The 14,751-nt window shown below is 41.0% G+C and overlaps 1 protein-coding gene across 4 annotated transcripts in view; it reads right to left on the bottom strand.

Moving 5' to 3' along the window:
• SLC25A12 (solute carrier family 25 member 12) overlaps positions 1-14,751 on the bottom strand; it is a 166,172-nt gene that overhangs the window by 94,327 nt on the left and 57,094 nt on the right. Inside the window, exons 1-2 of one of the 4 annotated variants that reach the window (XM_006070251.4) lie at positions 3,703-3,836; positions 2,701-2,748 (exon numbers count right to left, since the gene is read on the bottom strand). In XM_006070251.4, the coding sequence (XP_006070313.2) occupies positions 2,701-2,748; positions 3,703-3,714 (60 nt within the window). In that variant the 5' untranslated portion in view covers positions 3,715-3,836. Of the gene's footprint in view, positions 1-2,700; positions 2,749-3,073; positions 3,155-3,702; positions 3,837-14,751 lie in introns of those variants that run through there. The other 3 variants (XM_025274905.3, XM_044933796.2, XM_044933806.2) reach the window with 3 other exon arrangements.

The raw sequence follows: 14,751 nt of genomic DNA, 5'->3' as shown, positions 1-14,751 counted from the left end.
CGACTTCCCTTTCACTTTTCATTTTCATGCATTGGAGAAGGAAATGGCAACCCACTCCAGTGTTCTTGCCTGGAGAACCCCAGGGACGGGGGAGCCCGATGGGCTGCTGTCTATGGGGTCACACAGAGTCGGACACAACTGAAGCGACTTAGCAGCAGCAGCTTTCAAAAGTCATTCCAGTTCAAGAACCCACAAGTGGTATCATGTAAGGGTTAAGAATATGGATTCTAGAGTTTGACTAGAATCCAGTCTCTACCATTTATGAGCTAAGTGACAGTAACCAACTCATTCAACTTCATCTATTTAACAGAAGGGGTTTCCCAGGTGGCTCAATGGTAAAGAATCTGTCTGCCAATGCAGGAGAATCAAGAGACACAGGTTTGAGCCCTGAGTTGGGAAAATCCCCTGCAGAAGGAAATGGCAACCCATTCCAGTATCCCTGCCTAGAAAAATCTCATGGACAGAGGAGCCTGGTGGGCTACAGTCAATGGGGCCAGAGAGTCAGACACAACTTAGCGACTGAGCATGATTTAACAGGGAAATAATGCTATCTCCTAAGGTTGTTAAAGAATCCGCCTGCAATGCTGGAGACCCAGGTTCAACCTCTGGATTAGGAAGATCCCCTGGAGAAGGAAATGGCAACCCACTGCGGTATTCTTGCCTGGAGAATCCAATGGACAAAGGAGCCTGGTGGGCTACAGTCCATGGGGTCACAAAGAGTCAGACACGACTGAGTGACTAAGCATACAGAAAGATTGTTATGAAAATTAATAAGATAACCTTACCTGAAATATTGTAAATTAACTATACGTCAGTTTAAAAAGAAAAAAAATTAATACCCGAAAAGACTAGGCCAATGCTCAGCATACTTCAGAATGATCAGTAAATGATAGCCATTGTCATTATTATTACATGACCACAAGGATCTAGACAAATCAATTTGACTATCGTACCAGAGGCTATAATTTGCCTTCATTGTTCTGGACTCCCTCAACCACAAGTTGTGGGACATGGGACAGGTCTCAAAGAGAAACTAGTCACGTTTACCTGTCCATTCAAGTCTGGGCTCAATTCTCCCCTTTAATTATTCATCATGTTAGTGTCTACTACTAAATACAAGTACATACATGACACACAGTAAATAATTCCCAGTGACTATTTCAATAAATATGTTAAGTTGCTAAAGAAATGCATAGTTAGTATGTATTTTTGTCTGCTATTGTTTCTAAAATATTAAAAAAACATGCATCTAAAACAAAACTGTTTCTAAATAATGTCCTATAGCTTCAAGTAACTATAGTTTGAAGTATTTAAGATATAAATTTAAAATCTATGTTACTTGCTAATAGCCCTCAAAGTGATTCAACTAACTATATGCTGTATCAAGCTGTTGCAGTTACCAGAAGGTAGTATCTATGTTCTGACCCAACACCTGGTCAGTACTCTGTTCATTAGTTCTTGAAGCATTTCCACTGATTTTTCCTACGCCTACTTCATTTAGAAAACAAAATTAACTATATTACATGAATTCCTCATGAAACAATTGAGCACATGGCGTGGTTACCACTGACATATTTTTGGTTATTTTCAAGAACATTTGTGAGAAATCAAGGTTTCAAACCACAAACAGAACATTTCTATTACAATTACTTTTGTTCTGGAAATGATGCTTCCCTTTACCAGAGTTTATAAAATTTAGATTCTCATTTTCACTATTCGGTCATCTATACAGCCTCCTCCCCAACAATAGCTTAAGCAATCCACATTTCTCAGATAAAAATGTCATCTGCACCAGGCTGATGCGCATGTTAGAATCTGTTCCTAATATAGAATCATAGACTTTTGGAGTTGGAAGGAACCTTGGAAGATCACCTCTCATTTTACAGAGGAAACCAACACCCAGCAGGGACCTGCCCAAGGTCAAAGTTTCTATACAAGCACAGGTCCAGAATAGACCCGTTCTCAAAAATTCTCAAAAGAATTCAGAGAAAAATAGTATTTGGTAGGTCACCTAAGCTTGTCTCCCTTTATATGTACTTAAACACAATTTCCTGCATGCAGAACTTCTGAAATTAAGAAATGAAAACAAAACAAAAAACTAAGCCAATTTTTTAAAAGTCTACAGCCAAGTAAGTCACTGATCATAAAAATTTAGCAGAACTGAAGGTGGATTCTTGCAAGAATCACATAAAGTAACATTTTGTAACACAACCCCCAAAGCCCATGGATATAATAAAAATAAATGGAGGAAGAAAAGACACACACAAATTAAGAATAACTATATTATTCTTATCTCTGTAACAAATTGCACAGAGTTGCTTAGAAGCAGGGAAACTTTACAAACATAATTTTCAAAGACCAAAGAATTTTAATCATATCTATCAATTGCACAAGTGTGCCAATATGTTTTGAAATTTTATTTTGGTCACAATGCTTAAAGGGAAGCTGCAATTTTTCTCCTTAGTGATTTTTTTTTAATGTCTTAAGTTATTAATAAAAAACAATAATTTGAGGGAAATCTATTTAATCAAATCTTAATAAAATAAGAGTTATAATCCATATTATTTATTCTCATGTTCTGAAGGAAACATGAAAATACTGATAAAACATTCCTGAAAGCTAAGGCCTGAAAAGTACTAGACTTACACCTTCCCCCCACCCTGGCCCTACCAAGAAGCAGCACAGGACAGAAGCCATTACCTGTAGGAATATGTTTCTTAACTCCTGAGGATCACCTCGCTTGGTTGTCTGTAAGGGGGAAAAAAAGAAAAAGGCCAGTTAATGCTTCACTAGAGATCACATAATCTCTGCAGATTAGAGTTCACAGATGCTAACAATCAATGCTCTTATCTTTCACAAGTGCATTTAGTTGAAAACAAATTAAAAGCACTAACACTGATAACAACTGTCAAATTGGAGTTGTGCGATCACACGGTGGAAAGACAGGTGTGAAAAGCCTAAGAAACAGCAAATCTATCAGATAGATTTCCCCTGAGCTGGAAAGGAAGGGCCATGAGGATCAAGCCCTTACTTTACTCCACATCCGCTAGCGACATAGTGAGCATCCACCCACCTTCAAACCAAGAGTCCAGCAAGAGGAGAAACAACAGCAAAGTTGGAACACCCAAATTAATCGCATGGCCTACTGGCCTTTCTTCCCGTGGAAAGCAATGCAGAATATAATTATCTCCACGCCTCTTTCTTTCTCCACCCAACCTAAAATAGTGAAAGCAGCTACAACGTTTCCAAATACTTTAGACATCCTGCCACCTGCAGCTCAAATGCCAACCGCTGCCCTTGGCTCCAGAAGCCCCCAAATACTCAATTACTCACCCCCTCCCCCACCACAATACACGGATGCCTTGGGTATCCCCGGCTTTCCATGCCACTTCCTCCCACTCCCTTTCTGATGCCCTCAAACTGCTGGCTCACAATCCCATGTACCTAGGGCAGGATACTCCTCCTCCTTCACCGACCAGTGGTCCTTACAAGCCCCTCCAACTCACAATCCCTCCTCCCTCCCCTCCCCCCGCCGGGCATCCTCTCCCTCCGGTCCAAGCCCCGCACAGTTCTCCCTGGAGCCCCAGGACACGCCATCTAACAATCAGGCCAAAAAGTCAATGGGAAGAGGTGAGGGGCTGCAGGCAGGGTCCCTGGAATGTCTCTTATGAAATAAAGGCAGCAGCAGAGAGTTAGAGTCACCTTGACCGCCATGCTGTGCTCGGAAGCCGGGGACGAGCGAGTGAGCGAGCAGGGCCGAGCTGTCAGGGCGCGCGCGCGCCGCCTCCCCGGCCGCGCCCGCCCTCCCGCTCGCCGGCGCCGCGCGCGTCCCTATGCAAATGAGCCCGGGGCAGGCGGGGCGGCCTGAAGGGCCGCGTCCCGGCCAGAAGCGGCTGGTCCGCGGCGCGGAGGGGGACCGGCCTCCCAAGGGGACGACCTCGGTGCCAAGCCGTGGGATTCCGACGCCGCGCGTGGTTGCCAGCAGCTGAGTAGCTGCCAGGAAAGCCCCAGGTCTCTTAAGGCCTCTTGGAGGGTGTGGCTTTGGGCGCCGACTTCAGCCAAAGTCGTTTTCCCTTGAGACTTACAGAAACACTTGAGGCCTAGATTGAGCAGGATTTCGAAGGATCAAAGAACGTGTCTCAATAATAACAACAATAATAATTGAATCGTTGACGAGAGGGAAATACTGACAATAAAACAGACTGGGGCTCATTTCTGGGGCAAACCTAGGTAAATGTAACTTGAGAAATATGCCCTAAAATTGGCATGGGATGAATACACTTAATAGAGTGCCTCCTGAACTGTTGTAAAGCTTTATTAGTAGACTCCACCTTCCTAAACACCCAGATCCCTTTCTGGTTGAGGTGGGACACAAATGTTTAGGGGAAAAAAATCCATCTGCCAGGGCTGACACTGAATCCTGGCGCAACTTCCTTCTACAAAAACATTTCCAGCCCCATCCAAAAATAAGTAGCTCTACTTTGAACCAAAATAATGTCTCTCAAACAGTCTTGCCATTACCACTATATTGAGCTGAATATTGAGTCACTCAACAATTGTTTGCTGGGCATCTATTATATGCCAGATACAGTCCTGCTTATAAAGAATACAGAGATTAATAACATATAGTCCCTACTTCTAGTTTACAGGTGGGCAGTGCATCCCACAATCCCCGCTCTGTGTATTTTGTTTGTGTCTTTAAAGGAAGCATGAAAGTAAAGTGTTTGTTGCTCAGTCTTGTCCAACTCTTTGCAACGCCATGGACTGTGGCCCACCAGGCTCCTCTGTTCATAGAGTTCTCCAGACAAGAATATGGGAGTAGGTAGTCATTCCCGTTCGTTAGGGAATCTCCCAACCCAGGGATCAAACCCAGATCTACTGCACTGCAGGCAGATTCTTTACCATCTGAGCCACCAGAGAAGCCCAAAGAAAGCATACTCCCTATTTGAAAAAAAAAAAAAAAAAGTCTAACACTCCAAGCTTTATCTTATCTCATTTAGTGCAATAATCCCTCCTCCACCCTCTTTCATGTTTCCAGTATTGAATCTCATAAGAGGTTTCCCTTTTCTAAAGTCTCACTAATGGTTTTATTTCTGTTAAGTATCCAAGTTAATGGGCTTTCCAGGGGGCACTAGTGGTGAAGAATCTGCCTGCCAAAGCTGGAGACACAGTAGGCTCGATTTCTGGGTCAGGAAGATCCCTCTGAAGGAGGAAATGGCAACCCTCTCCAGGAAAGTTTCCTTGCCTGGAAAATTCCATAGACAGAGAAGCCTGGAAGGGTACAGTCCATCAGGCTGCAAACAGTCAGACATGACTGAGCACCCCCAACACCCATCCAAAGAAATGAGGAAAGTGCAGCGGCAGATGGAAATTGTGGATAAGGAACAATATATTACAAGTACTCCTAAAGTGAGCTTTTCTTCTGAAGTAGATTTAAGTGTCTGCCACCGTCACATCTCTTTCTTCAGTCTGTTCAAACTTCTTTTAACAATGTAATTGGATATACGTACTAAGTCACTTCAGTCATGTCCTACTCTTTGTGACCCTATGGACCAAGATTTACAAATTCATAATTTGTTTTACTAACACCTTATGTCCCTGACACTCTGCTCTCTTATTTTATGAAGTTTCTCTAAGTAGGAATCTCAAGATGTTTATTGTATGTTACTTTTCAAGGGAAGGATGTCTGTTTGTAGCCCGAAGTCCCTCAGTTTGAATAAAGGTACTTAAGGGAAAGGAAGGTATTTATTTAAATGAAGGGATTATTTGCTAATGGAACATATTGTTGTTTGCCAAATCCATACTGTTGGAGTGAAATTTAGGGTCAGACTGGCCACTTGGAGAGAGGAAGACAACACTACATTTAGACAGAACTCACCACAATAATTCATAGGAATGAACACCAGGCCATAGTAACAATTTTCCTGTATAAAAAATAGATGATTTTTAATCAAGTTTAAGAGTCTCACTGGTGCCAATCTAGTCGCAATGGAGATGATATTAACAACTTAAAACTAAGGCTGCCAGCTACCCTAAATAATAAAAAGTTAGAAAAACTCAGCTACCCTAAATAAAGGTGAATTTTGCTGGATTTTTCACCTATCCAAATATAACAAACAATAAAGTGAATAAAGGTATTAAAAGTAGGTACCATGGGATGAACTAAGTATTAAAAGGAATACAAAAGCAAGTGAATTGGAGCTTCTGCCCTCAAAAATTTTGCAATCTGTCATTCTATTATGATGATTGGCTAACAGTATTATTAGATATTAAAACTTATTTTTCCTCAATTGTAGTTGATCAGGGTTGAGGGAAAACTTATGAGTTAATGGGATAGCAAAAGACAAACCTGTCAAATAAGATTCACAGTATATTTGGGAAAAGGAGGTAGAAATAATTCAAAACTTTTTACAATTTTTAAAAATAGAAATCCCAATATAGTAATTTATAACTCTTTCTTTAGATTGCAAAGTGATATTTATAAACAAGAAGTAATTTTAAAACTGTGGCACAACAACTATAAGTTGAAAATTTGAAGATTGAGTTGAAAAGAATAACATTGCAGAAAGCAAAATTGGAAGTTAAAGGCTAAGAGACTAGCTGCAAAAGTATTGTCATCAATAGTCACTTTTTAGTGTTGGTTTCATAAAATGTTTAATATGTAGCCTGACTGAGCTGGGAATTTAAATCTGCCTGTGAAGTCCTTGCCCTAAAAATATTACCCCCAGATGCAAAAGCAAAGTATGAGCTTACTAGACCAATCCGCAGAAATATGTCTCCAACTCCCAGGCAGCTTACACTGTATTAACTTTGTAGGTGAAAGTTAGAATTATGCTAATGCCTAGTGCCCTAATAAACCAAAATGTAATTATTAAAACAAGAGGCAATTTCCAATGAGCCTGTTCTACCACAACTCTTGGCCCTCCTCTTATCTTTAATAACATATTCTTTCAGTTTATTTTCTAGCTTCCTCTCATTATTTTGAGAGGTGAGAGATCCTGCATAGGCCATCAGTGTGTGTGTGCTCAGCTGTGTCTGACTCTTTGTGACCCCGTGGACTGTAGCCTGCCAGGCTCTTCTGTCCATAGGATTCTTCAGGCAAGAATACTGGAGTGGGTTGCCACTTCCTACTTCAGGGGATCTTCCAGATTCAGGGATCCAACCCACATTTCCTGCATTGGCAGGCGGATTCTTTACCACTAGCGCCACCTGGGAAGCCCTACTGACAGGAATACATTTTGTTCCTGTTTCCATATCCCACACAGATATGATGGATGTCATCTTTCAAGAAATAAATCTACAAACACTAGTACAGCATTAGGATGTCAGTGACTAATTAAGCCAGGAGTGGGGCTCCTCATAGACTAAAGGTACATATGTCATCACTATGACACTATGATGAGGAAGAAGCTGGATTGTATCCCTCCCCGACATCAAGATGCTCACTTAGAATATTTAGAATAGGGGCTTTCCTGGCGGTCCAGTGATTAAGACTCCCACAAAGGACATAGTTCAACCCCTGGTCTGAGACATTCCCACATGCTGCAGAGCAACTGAGCATGTATGTCACAACTGCTGAGCACATGCTCTAGAGCCCGTAAACCACAACTACTGAGCCCATGAGCTGCAGCTACTGAAGCCCGTTTACCTATAGCTTGTGCTGCACAAGGGAGAAGCCCACCACAATGAGAACCCCATGCATCGCAACAGAGTATCCCCCACTCACAGCAACTAGACTCTTGCTAAGAGTCTATATGCCACTTATAGTTAGATACTAGATAAATGACACATTTAAGGACTTCTCTATACTGTACAAGTATTATATTCCCTGTAGAAACATTTGCTCTAATTGAAATAAATTCTCATTTTGGTGGAGAGGGGAAGAGTGGCATATCAGAATCAGATGAAATAGCTGTACTCTTACAATTGCATCTGCCTAAGCTGCTCTTCCTCACAGTCTGACTCTAAGTCCTATAAATTATGCAGTGGGAATAACAGTGATCTTAGTTTGGGACCACAGTCTTCTTTATTCCCTTATGGAAGCAGTAACAGTCAGGTTTTCGTGTTGTTTTGTTTTTCCCAATGGATTTTGAAAGGAATTCATGGAATGAACTGTTGTAGATGCTTAAGGCTGTGAGTACCCTATTACTATATAAGTCAGAACAGGCTGGTATTTAGTGGGAAACCTTATGATCAGATGGAGGATTGAACTAGGTGAGCTTTAATGTTTCTTTTAACACTCTGATATTATGACTTCTAATAACACAAGTTTTAGTTAACAAAATTTATTAAGTGCCTTGTGTTGGTACTAAACTAGCTCTTGCAGCTACAGGAAATATGAAAAGAATAGACAGCGTGATTCTGAAAGTGTGGAGAATGTTTTACTGCAGCAACTACTATCATTAATTTTTTCAATGAATATAGCTGAAAGAATGAGACCAAAACTTTTGCATACACCAAAGGTCAAGGCAGCTTTAGGTAATAATGCCGTAAAAACTCTGTGGTTTGTCACATATTCCTATTCCAATCAAAAGTATATAACTGGGAGAACAAATATCCTGCCTGGTCCCTCAACCACCCACCCCTAACCCCACCCCTGGAGATTTACTTGGATCTGGTTTTTGCCTCCCTCCTACTTAGAGGTCAGTAAGGAAGGAAGCTTTGGATCTGATCCAAAGTAAAGAAAAAAAAAATGCACTTTAAAAACTGCTGAGAGAAAAGCAAAGGCCTCAGAATATCCAAAGCACACTTGAAAAAGAGTAAAGTTGAAGGACTTACACTTCCTGGCTTCAATATCTAGTACAAAGCTAAAGAAATCAATTCAGTATGATATTGGCTGGCAAAAGGATCGATAAATAGATCAATGGAACTGAATAGAGAGCCCAGAAATAGTTACAAAATCATAAAGTCATTTATTTCTAACAAAAGTATTATATGAATGCAATCCAGCTGGGGCAAGGAAACTTTTCAACAAATGACACTTGACTAGATACATATCTATGTAGGAAAATAAAGAAACTTCAACCTCTGCCTCTAAATATATACTAAAATCAATTTGAGATGACTCATAGACCTAAATGCAAAAGCTAAAACCATAAAGCTTTTAGTAGAAAACATTAAGGAATATCTTCATGACTCAGAGGTAGGTAAAGTTTTTTAGTCAGAACAGAAAAATCAATAACCATAAATCAATAAACTGCTAAATTAGATTTCACTAAACTCAAAAGTGTCTACTGGTCAAAAGACAGCATTAAGAGAATTAATAGGATTACTTCTCTGGTGGCACAGTGGATAAGAATGTGCCTGCCAATGCAGGGCACGTGGGTTCAATCCCTGGTCCGGGAAGATTCCACATGTCGTGAAGCAACTAAGACCATGTTCTACAACTTTTGAGTCTGAGCTCTAGAGCCCATGAGCCACAACTAATGAGCCCCTATGCTGCAACTACTGAAGTCCACTTACCCAAGAGCCAGCAAGTTGCAGCTACTGAAGCCTAGGGCCTATGCTCTGCAGCAGGAGAAGCCACCATAATGAGAAGCCTGTGCACCACAACTAGAGAGTAGCCCCATTTTCCACAACTAGAGAAAGTCCAAGCACAGCAACGAAGACCCAGCGCAGCCAAAATAAATAAATACATATAGCTGTGTATACCTGTAAAAAAATTTTTTTTCTAAATAAAATAAAGTAGGATAGGGGGGAAAAAGGAAATTAATAGTGAAAAAAAACCCAAAATGGAAAGAAATAGGCAAGTCACATCTGGAAGAAAATTAGAAAATATATATACAGCAAAGGACTGATATCCAGGATGTAAAGAACTCCTAGAACTCAATGATAAACAGCCTAGTTTGAAAATGGGCAAAAGAGGTGAACATTTCACAGAAGATGATATACTAGTAGCCAATATGCATATGAAAAACTGTACATCATTAGTCATCAGGGAATGCAAATTAAGTCACAGTAAAAAGATAGCACTATACACCCACTAGGACAGCTAAAATTAAAAAGACTAAACACGCCAGATTCTGGCAAGGAAATGAAGCAACCAGAGCTCTCATGCACTGTAGTGGAAGTGTAAATGGTATAATTACTTTGGGAAAAGATCAAGCAGGTTCTTATAAAACTAAACAGACAGTACACAATGACTCAGCAATTCTACTTATCAGGATTTAACCAAGAGAAATGAAAATATGGTCAACATTTAATACGGTCAACCAGTCTTCTTAAGACTTGGTCAAGAGTGTTCACAAATACTTTATTCATAAAAGCCAAAACTGGAAACAGCCCAGTGATCCATCAATAGGAGAATGGATAAACAAACTATGCTATATTCACAGAACATCTGGAAGTTCACAGTTCACGTATTGCTGAAGCCTGGCTTGGAGAATTTTGAGCATTACTTTACTAGCATGGGAGATGAGTGCAATTGTGTGGTAGTTTGAGCATTCTTTGGCATTGCCTTTCTTTGGGATTGGAATGAAAACTGACCTTTTCCAGTCCTGTGGCCACTGCTGAGTTCTCCAAATTTGCTGGCATATTGAGTGCAGCACTTTCACAGCATCATCTTTTAGGATTTGAAATAGCTCAACTGGAATTCCATCACCTCCACTAGCTTTGTTCGTAGTGATACTTCCTAAGGCCCACTTGACTTCACATTCCAGGATGTCTGGCTCTAGGTGAGTGATCACACCATCCTGATTATCTGGGTCATGAAGATCTTTTTTGTACAGTTCTTCTGTGTATTCTTGCCACTTCTTCTTAGTATCTTCTGCTTCTGTTAGGTCCCTACCATTTCTGTCCTTTATTGAGCCCATCTTTGCATGAAATGGTCCCTTGGTAGCTCTAATTTTCTTGAAGAGATCTCTAGACTTTCAAATTCATTGTTTTCCTCTATTTCTTTGCATTGATCCGTGAGGAAGTCTTTCTTATCTCTCCTTGCTATTCTGTGGAACTCTGCATTCAAATGGGTATATCTTTCCTTTCTCCTTTGCTTTTCACTTCTCTTCTTTTCACAGCTATTTGTAAGGCCTCTTCAGACAGCCATTTTGCTTTTTTGCATTTCTTTTTCTTGGGGATGGTCTTGATCACTGTCTCCTGTACAATGTCATGAACCTCTGTCCATAGTTGATCAGGCACTCTGTCTATCAGATCTGGTCCCCTAAATCTATTTCTCACATCCACTGCATAGTCATAGAGATTTGATTTAGGTCATACCTGAATGGTCTAGTGGTTTTCCCTACTTTCTTCAATTTCAGTCTGAATTTGGCAATAAGGAGTTCATGATCTGAGCCACAGTCAGCTCCAGGTCTTGTTTTTGCTGACTGTATAGAGCTTCTCCATCTTTGGCTGCAAAGAACAAAATCAATCTGATTTTGGTGTTGACCATCTGGTGATGTCCATGTGTAGTCTTCTCTTGTGTTGTTGGAAGAGGGTGTTTGCTATGACCAGTGTGTTCTCTTGGCATAACTCTATTAGCCTTTGCTCTGCTTCATTCTGTACTCCAAGGCCAAATTTGCCTGTTACTCCAGGTGTTTCTTGACTTCCTACTTTTGCATTCCAGTCTCCTTTAATGAAAAACATCATTTTTGGGTGTTAGTTCTAGAAGGTCTTGTAGGTCTTCATAGAATTGTTCAACTTCAGCTTCTTCAGTGTTACTGGTCGGGGCATAGACTTGGATAACCGTGATATTGAATGGTTTTCCTTGGAAACGAACCGAGATCATTCTGTCATTTTTGAGATTGCATCCAAGTACTGCATTTCGGACTCTTTTGTTGACTATGATGGCTACTCCATTTCTTCTAAGAGATTCCTGCCCACAGTAGTAGATATAATAGTCATCTGAGTTAAATTCACCCGTTCCAGTCTATCTCAGTTTGCTGATTCCTAGAATGTCGATGTCCACTCTTGCCATCTCCTGTTTGACACTTCCAATTTACCTTGATTCATGGACCTAACATTCCAGGTTCCTATGCAATATTGCTCTTTATAGCATCGGAATTTGCTTCTATCACCAGTCTCATCCACAACTAGGTGTTGTTTTTGCTTTGGCTCCATCCCTTCATTCTTTCTGGAGTTATTTCTCCACTGATCTCCAGTAGCTTATTGGGCACCTGGTTTTAGAAAAGGCAGAGGAACCAGAGATCAAACTGCCAATATCCGCTAGATCATGGAAAAAGCAAGAGAGTTCCAGAAAAACTTCTATTTCTGCTTTATTGACTATGCCAAAGCCTTTGACTGTGTGGATCACAATAAACTGGAAAATTCTGAAAGAGATGGGAATACCGGACCACCTGACCTGGCTCTTGAGGAACCTGTGTGCAGGTCAGGAAGCAACAGATAGAACTGGACATGGAACAATAGACTGGTTCCAAATAGGAAAGGAGTACATCAGGCTGTATATTGTCACCCTGCTTATTTAACTTATACGCAGAGTAGTACATCATGAGAAATGCTGGGCTGTAAGAAGCACAAGCTGGAATCAAGATTGCTGGGAGAAATATGCATAACCTCAGATATGCAGATGACACCACCCTTATGGCAGAAAGCAAAGAGGAACTAAAGGCCCTCTTGATGAAAGTGAAAGAGAGTGAAAAAGTTGGCTTAAAGCTCAACATTCAGAAAACAAAGATCATGGCATCTGGTCCCATCACTTCATGGCAAATAGATGGGGAAACAGTGGCAGACTTTATTTTTCCAGGCTCCAAAATCACTGCAGATGGTGATTGCCGCCATGAAACTAAAAGACACTTACTCTTTGGAAGGAAAATTATGACCAACCTAGACAGCATATTAAAAGCAGAGACATCATTTTGTCAACAAAAGTCCGTCTTCTGCTGCTGCTGCTGCTAAGTCACTTCAGTCGTGTCCGACTCTGTGCGACCCCATAGACAGCAGCCCACCAAGCTCCTCCGTCCATGGGATTTTCCAGGCAAGAGTACTGGAGTGGGTTACCATTGCCATCTCCAAAGGTCCATCTAGTCAAGGCTAATGTTTTTCCAGTGGTCACGTATGGATGTGAGAGTTGGACTACAAAGAAAGCTGAATGCTGAAGAATTGATGCTTTTGAACTGTGGTGTTGGTGAAGACTCTTGAGAGTCCCTTGGACTGCAAGGAGATCCAAACAGTCCATCCTAAAGGAGATCAGTCCTGGGTGTTCATTGGAAGGACTGATGTTGAAGCTGAAACTCCAATACTTTGGCCACCTGATGCAAAGAGCTGACTCATTTGAAAAGACCCTGATGCTGGGAAAGATTGAGGGCAGGAGGAGAAGGAGAGGACAGAAGATAAGATGGTTGGATGGCATCACTGTCTCATGGACATGGGTTTGGGTGGACTCAGGGTGTTTGTGATGGACAGGGAGGCCTGGCATTTTGCGGTTCATGGGGTCGCAAAGAGTCAGACACAACTGAGCAACTGAACTGAACTCAACTGATATTCACAGAATGAAATACTATCCATGAATAAAAGAGAGCAAACTACTGATAAACACAACAACATGGATGAGTCTTAAAAGTATCATCAGTTCACTTCAGTTCAGTTCAGTAGCTCAGTCGTGTCCGACTCTTTGTGACCCCATGAATCGCAGCACGCCAGGCCTCCCTGTCCATCACCAACTCCCGGAGTTCATTCAGACTCACATCCATCGAGTCAGTGATGCCATCCAGCCATCTCATCCTCTGTCGTCCCCTTCTCCTCCTGCCCCCAATCCCTCTAAGCATCAGAGTCTTTTCCAATGAGTCAACTCTTCGCATGAGGTGGCCAAAATATTGGAGTTTCAGCTTTAGCACCATTCCTTCCAAAGAAATCCCAGAGCTGATCTCCTTCAGAATGGACTGGTTGGATCTCCTTGCAGTCCAAGGGACTCTCAAGAGTCTTCTCCAACACCACAGTTCAAAAGCATCAATTCTTCGGCGCTCAGCCTTCTTCACAGTCCAATTCTCACATCCATACATGACCACTGGAAAAACCATAGCCTTGACTAGACGGACCTTTGTTGGCAAGTAATATGCGTAAAATAGATAGCTGGTGGGAAGTGGCTGTATAATACAGGGAGCTTGGCCTGGGACTCTGTGACAACCTAAAGGAATGGGATGGGGTATGGAGTGGGTGGGAGGCTCATGAGGGAGGGGATATATGTATACTTATGACTGATTCACATTGTTGTACAGCAGAAACCAACACAACATTGTAAAGCAATTATCTTACAACTTAAAAAAAGTATCACGCTAAATGAAAGAAGCTTTACATAGTACAAAAGAGCATATACTATATGATTACATATAGATTCATGGGGACACAAAGAGTTGGACACAACTGAGCAACTGAACTGAACTGAATGTCCTAGAACAAACAAACTTAACCTATGGTAGAAAAAATCAGAACCATGGTTGTTTAGGGAGAGGAATGACTGAAAAGAGGTATGAGGGAATCTGGAGCGATAGTAATAGTCTATGTCTTGCTAGGGGTTTAGATCACACGTGTATGTATTTTCCAAAATTTAAGGAATGTACACATAAAGTTTATAAATTTCATTGTGTGTAAATTTTTCCTCAAAAGAAAAAAAAAAAAAAACCTGGGGACTTCCCTGGCAGTCCAGGTCAAAAAAAAAAAAAAAATCTGTTAATAAATATTGAACTGTAAGTGATGACATGAAGTATTTAAGGAGAAGAGTACTGGTATATTAAATTTACTTTGAAATCCATAAAAGAAATAAGAGAATGAATGGGTAGATACATAGATAATGGGATACCCAAC

This window comes from Bubalus bubalis, chromosome 2 (genome assembly GCF_019923935.1).
Source record: "Bubalus bubalis isolate 160015118507 breed Murrah chromosome 2, NDDB_SH_1, whole genome shotgun sequence".
Lineage (NCBI taxonomy): Eukaryota > Metazoa > Chordata > Mammalia > Artiodactyla > Bovidae > Bubalus > Bubalus bubalis.
This window is presented reverse-complemented; position numbering and strand designations above follow the sequence as displayed.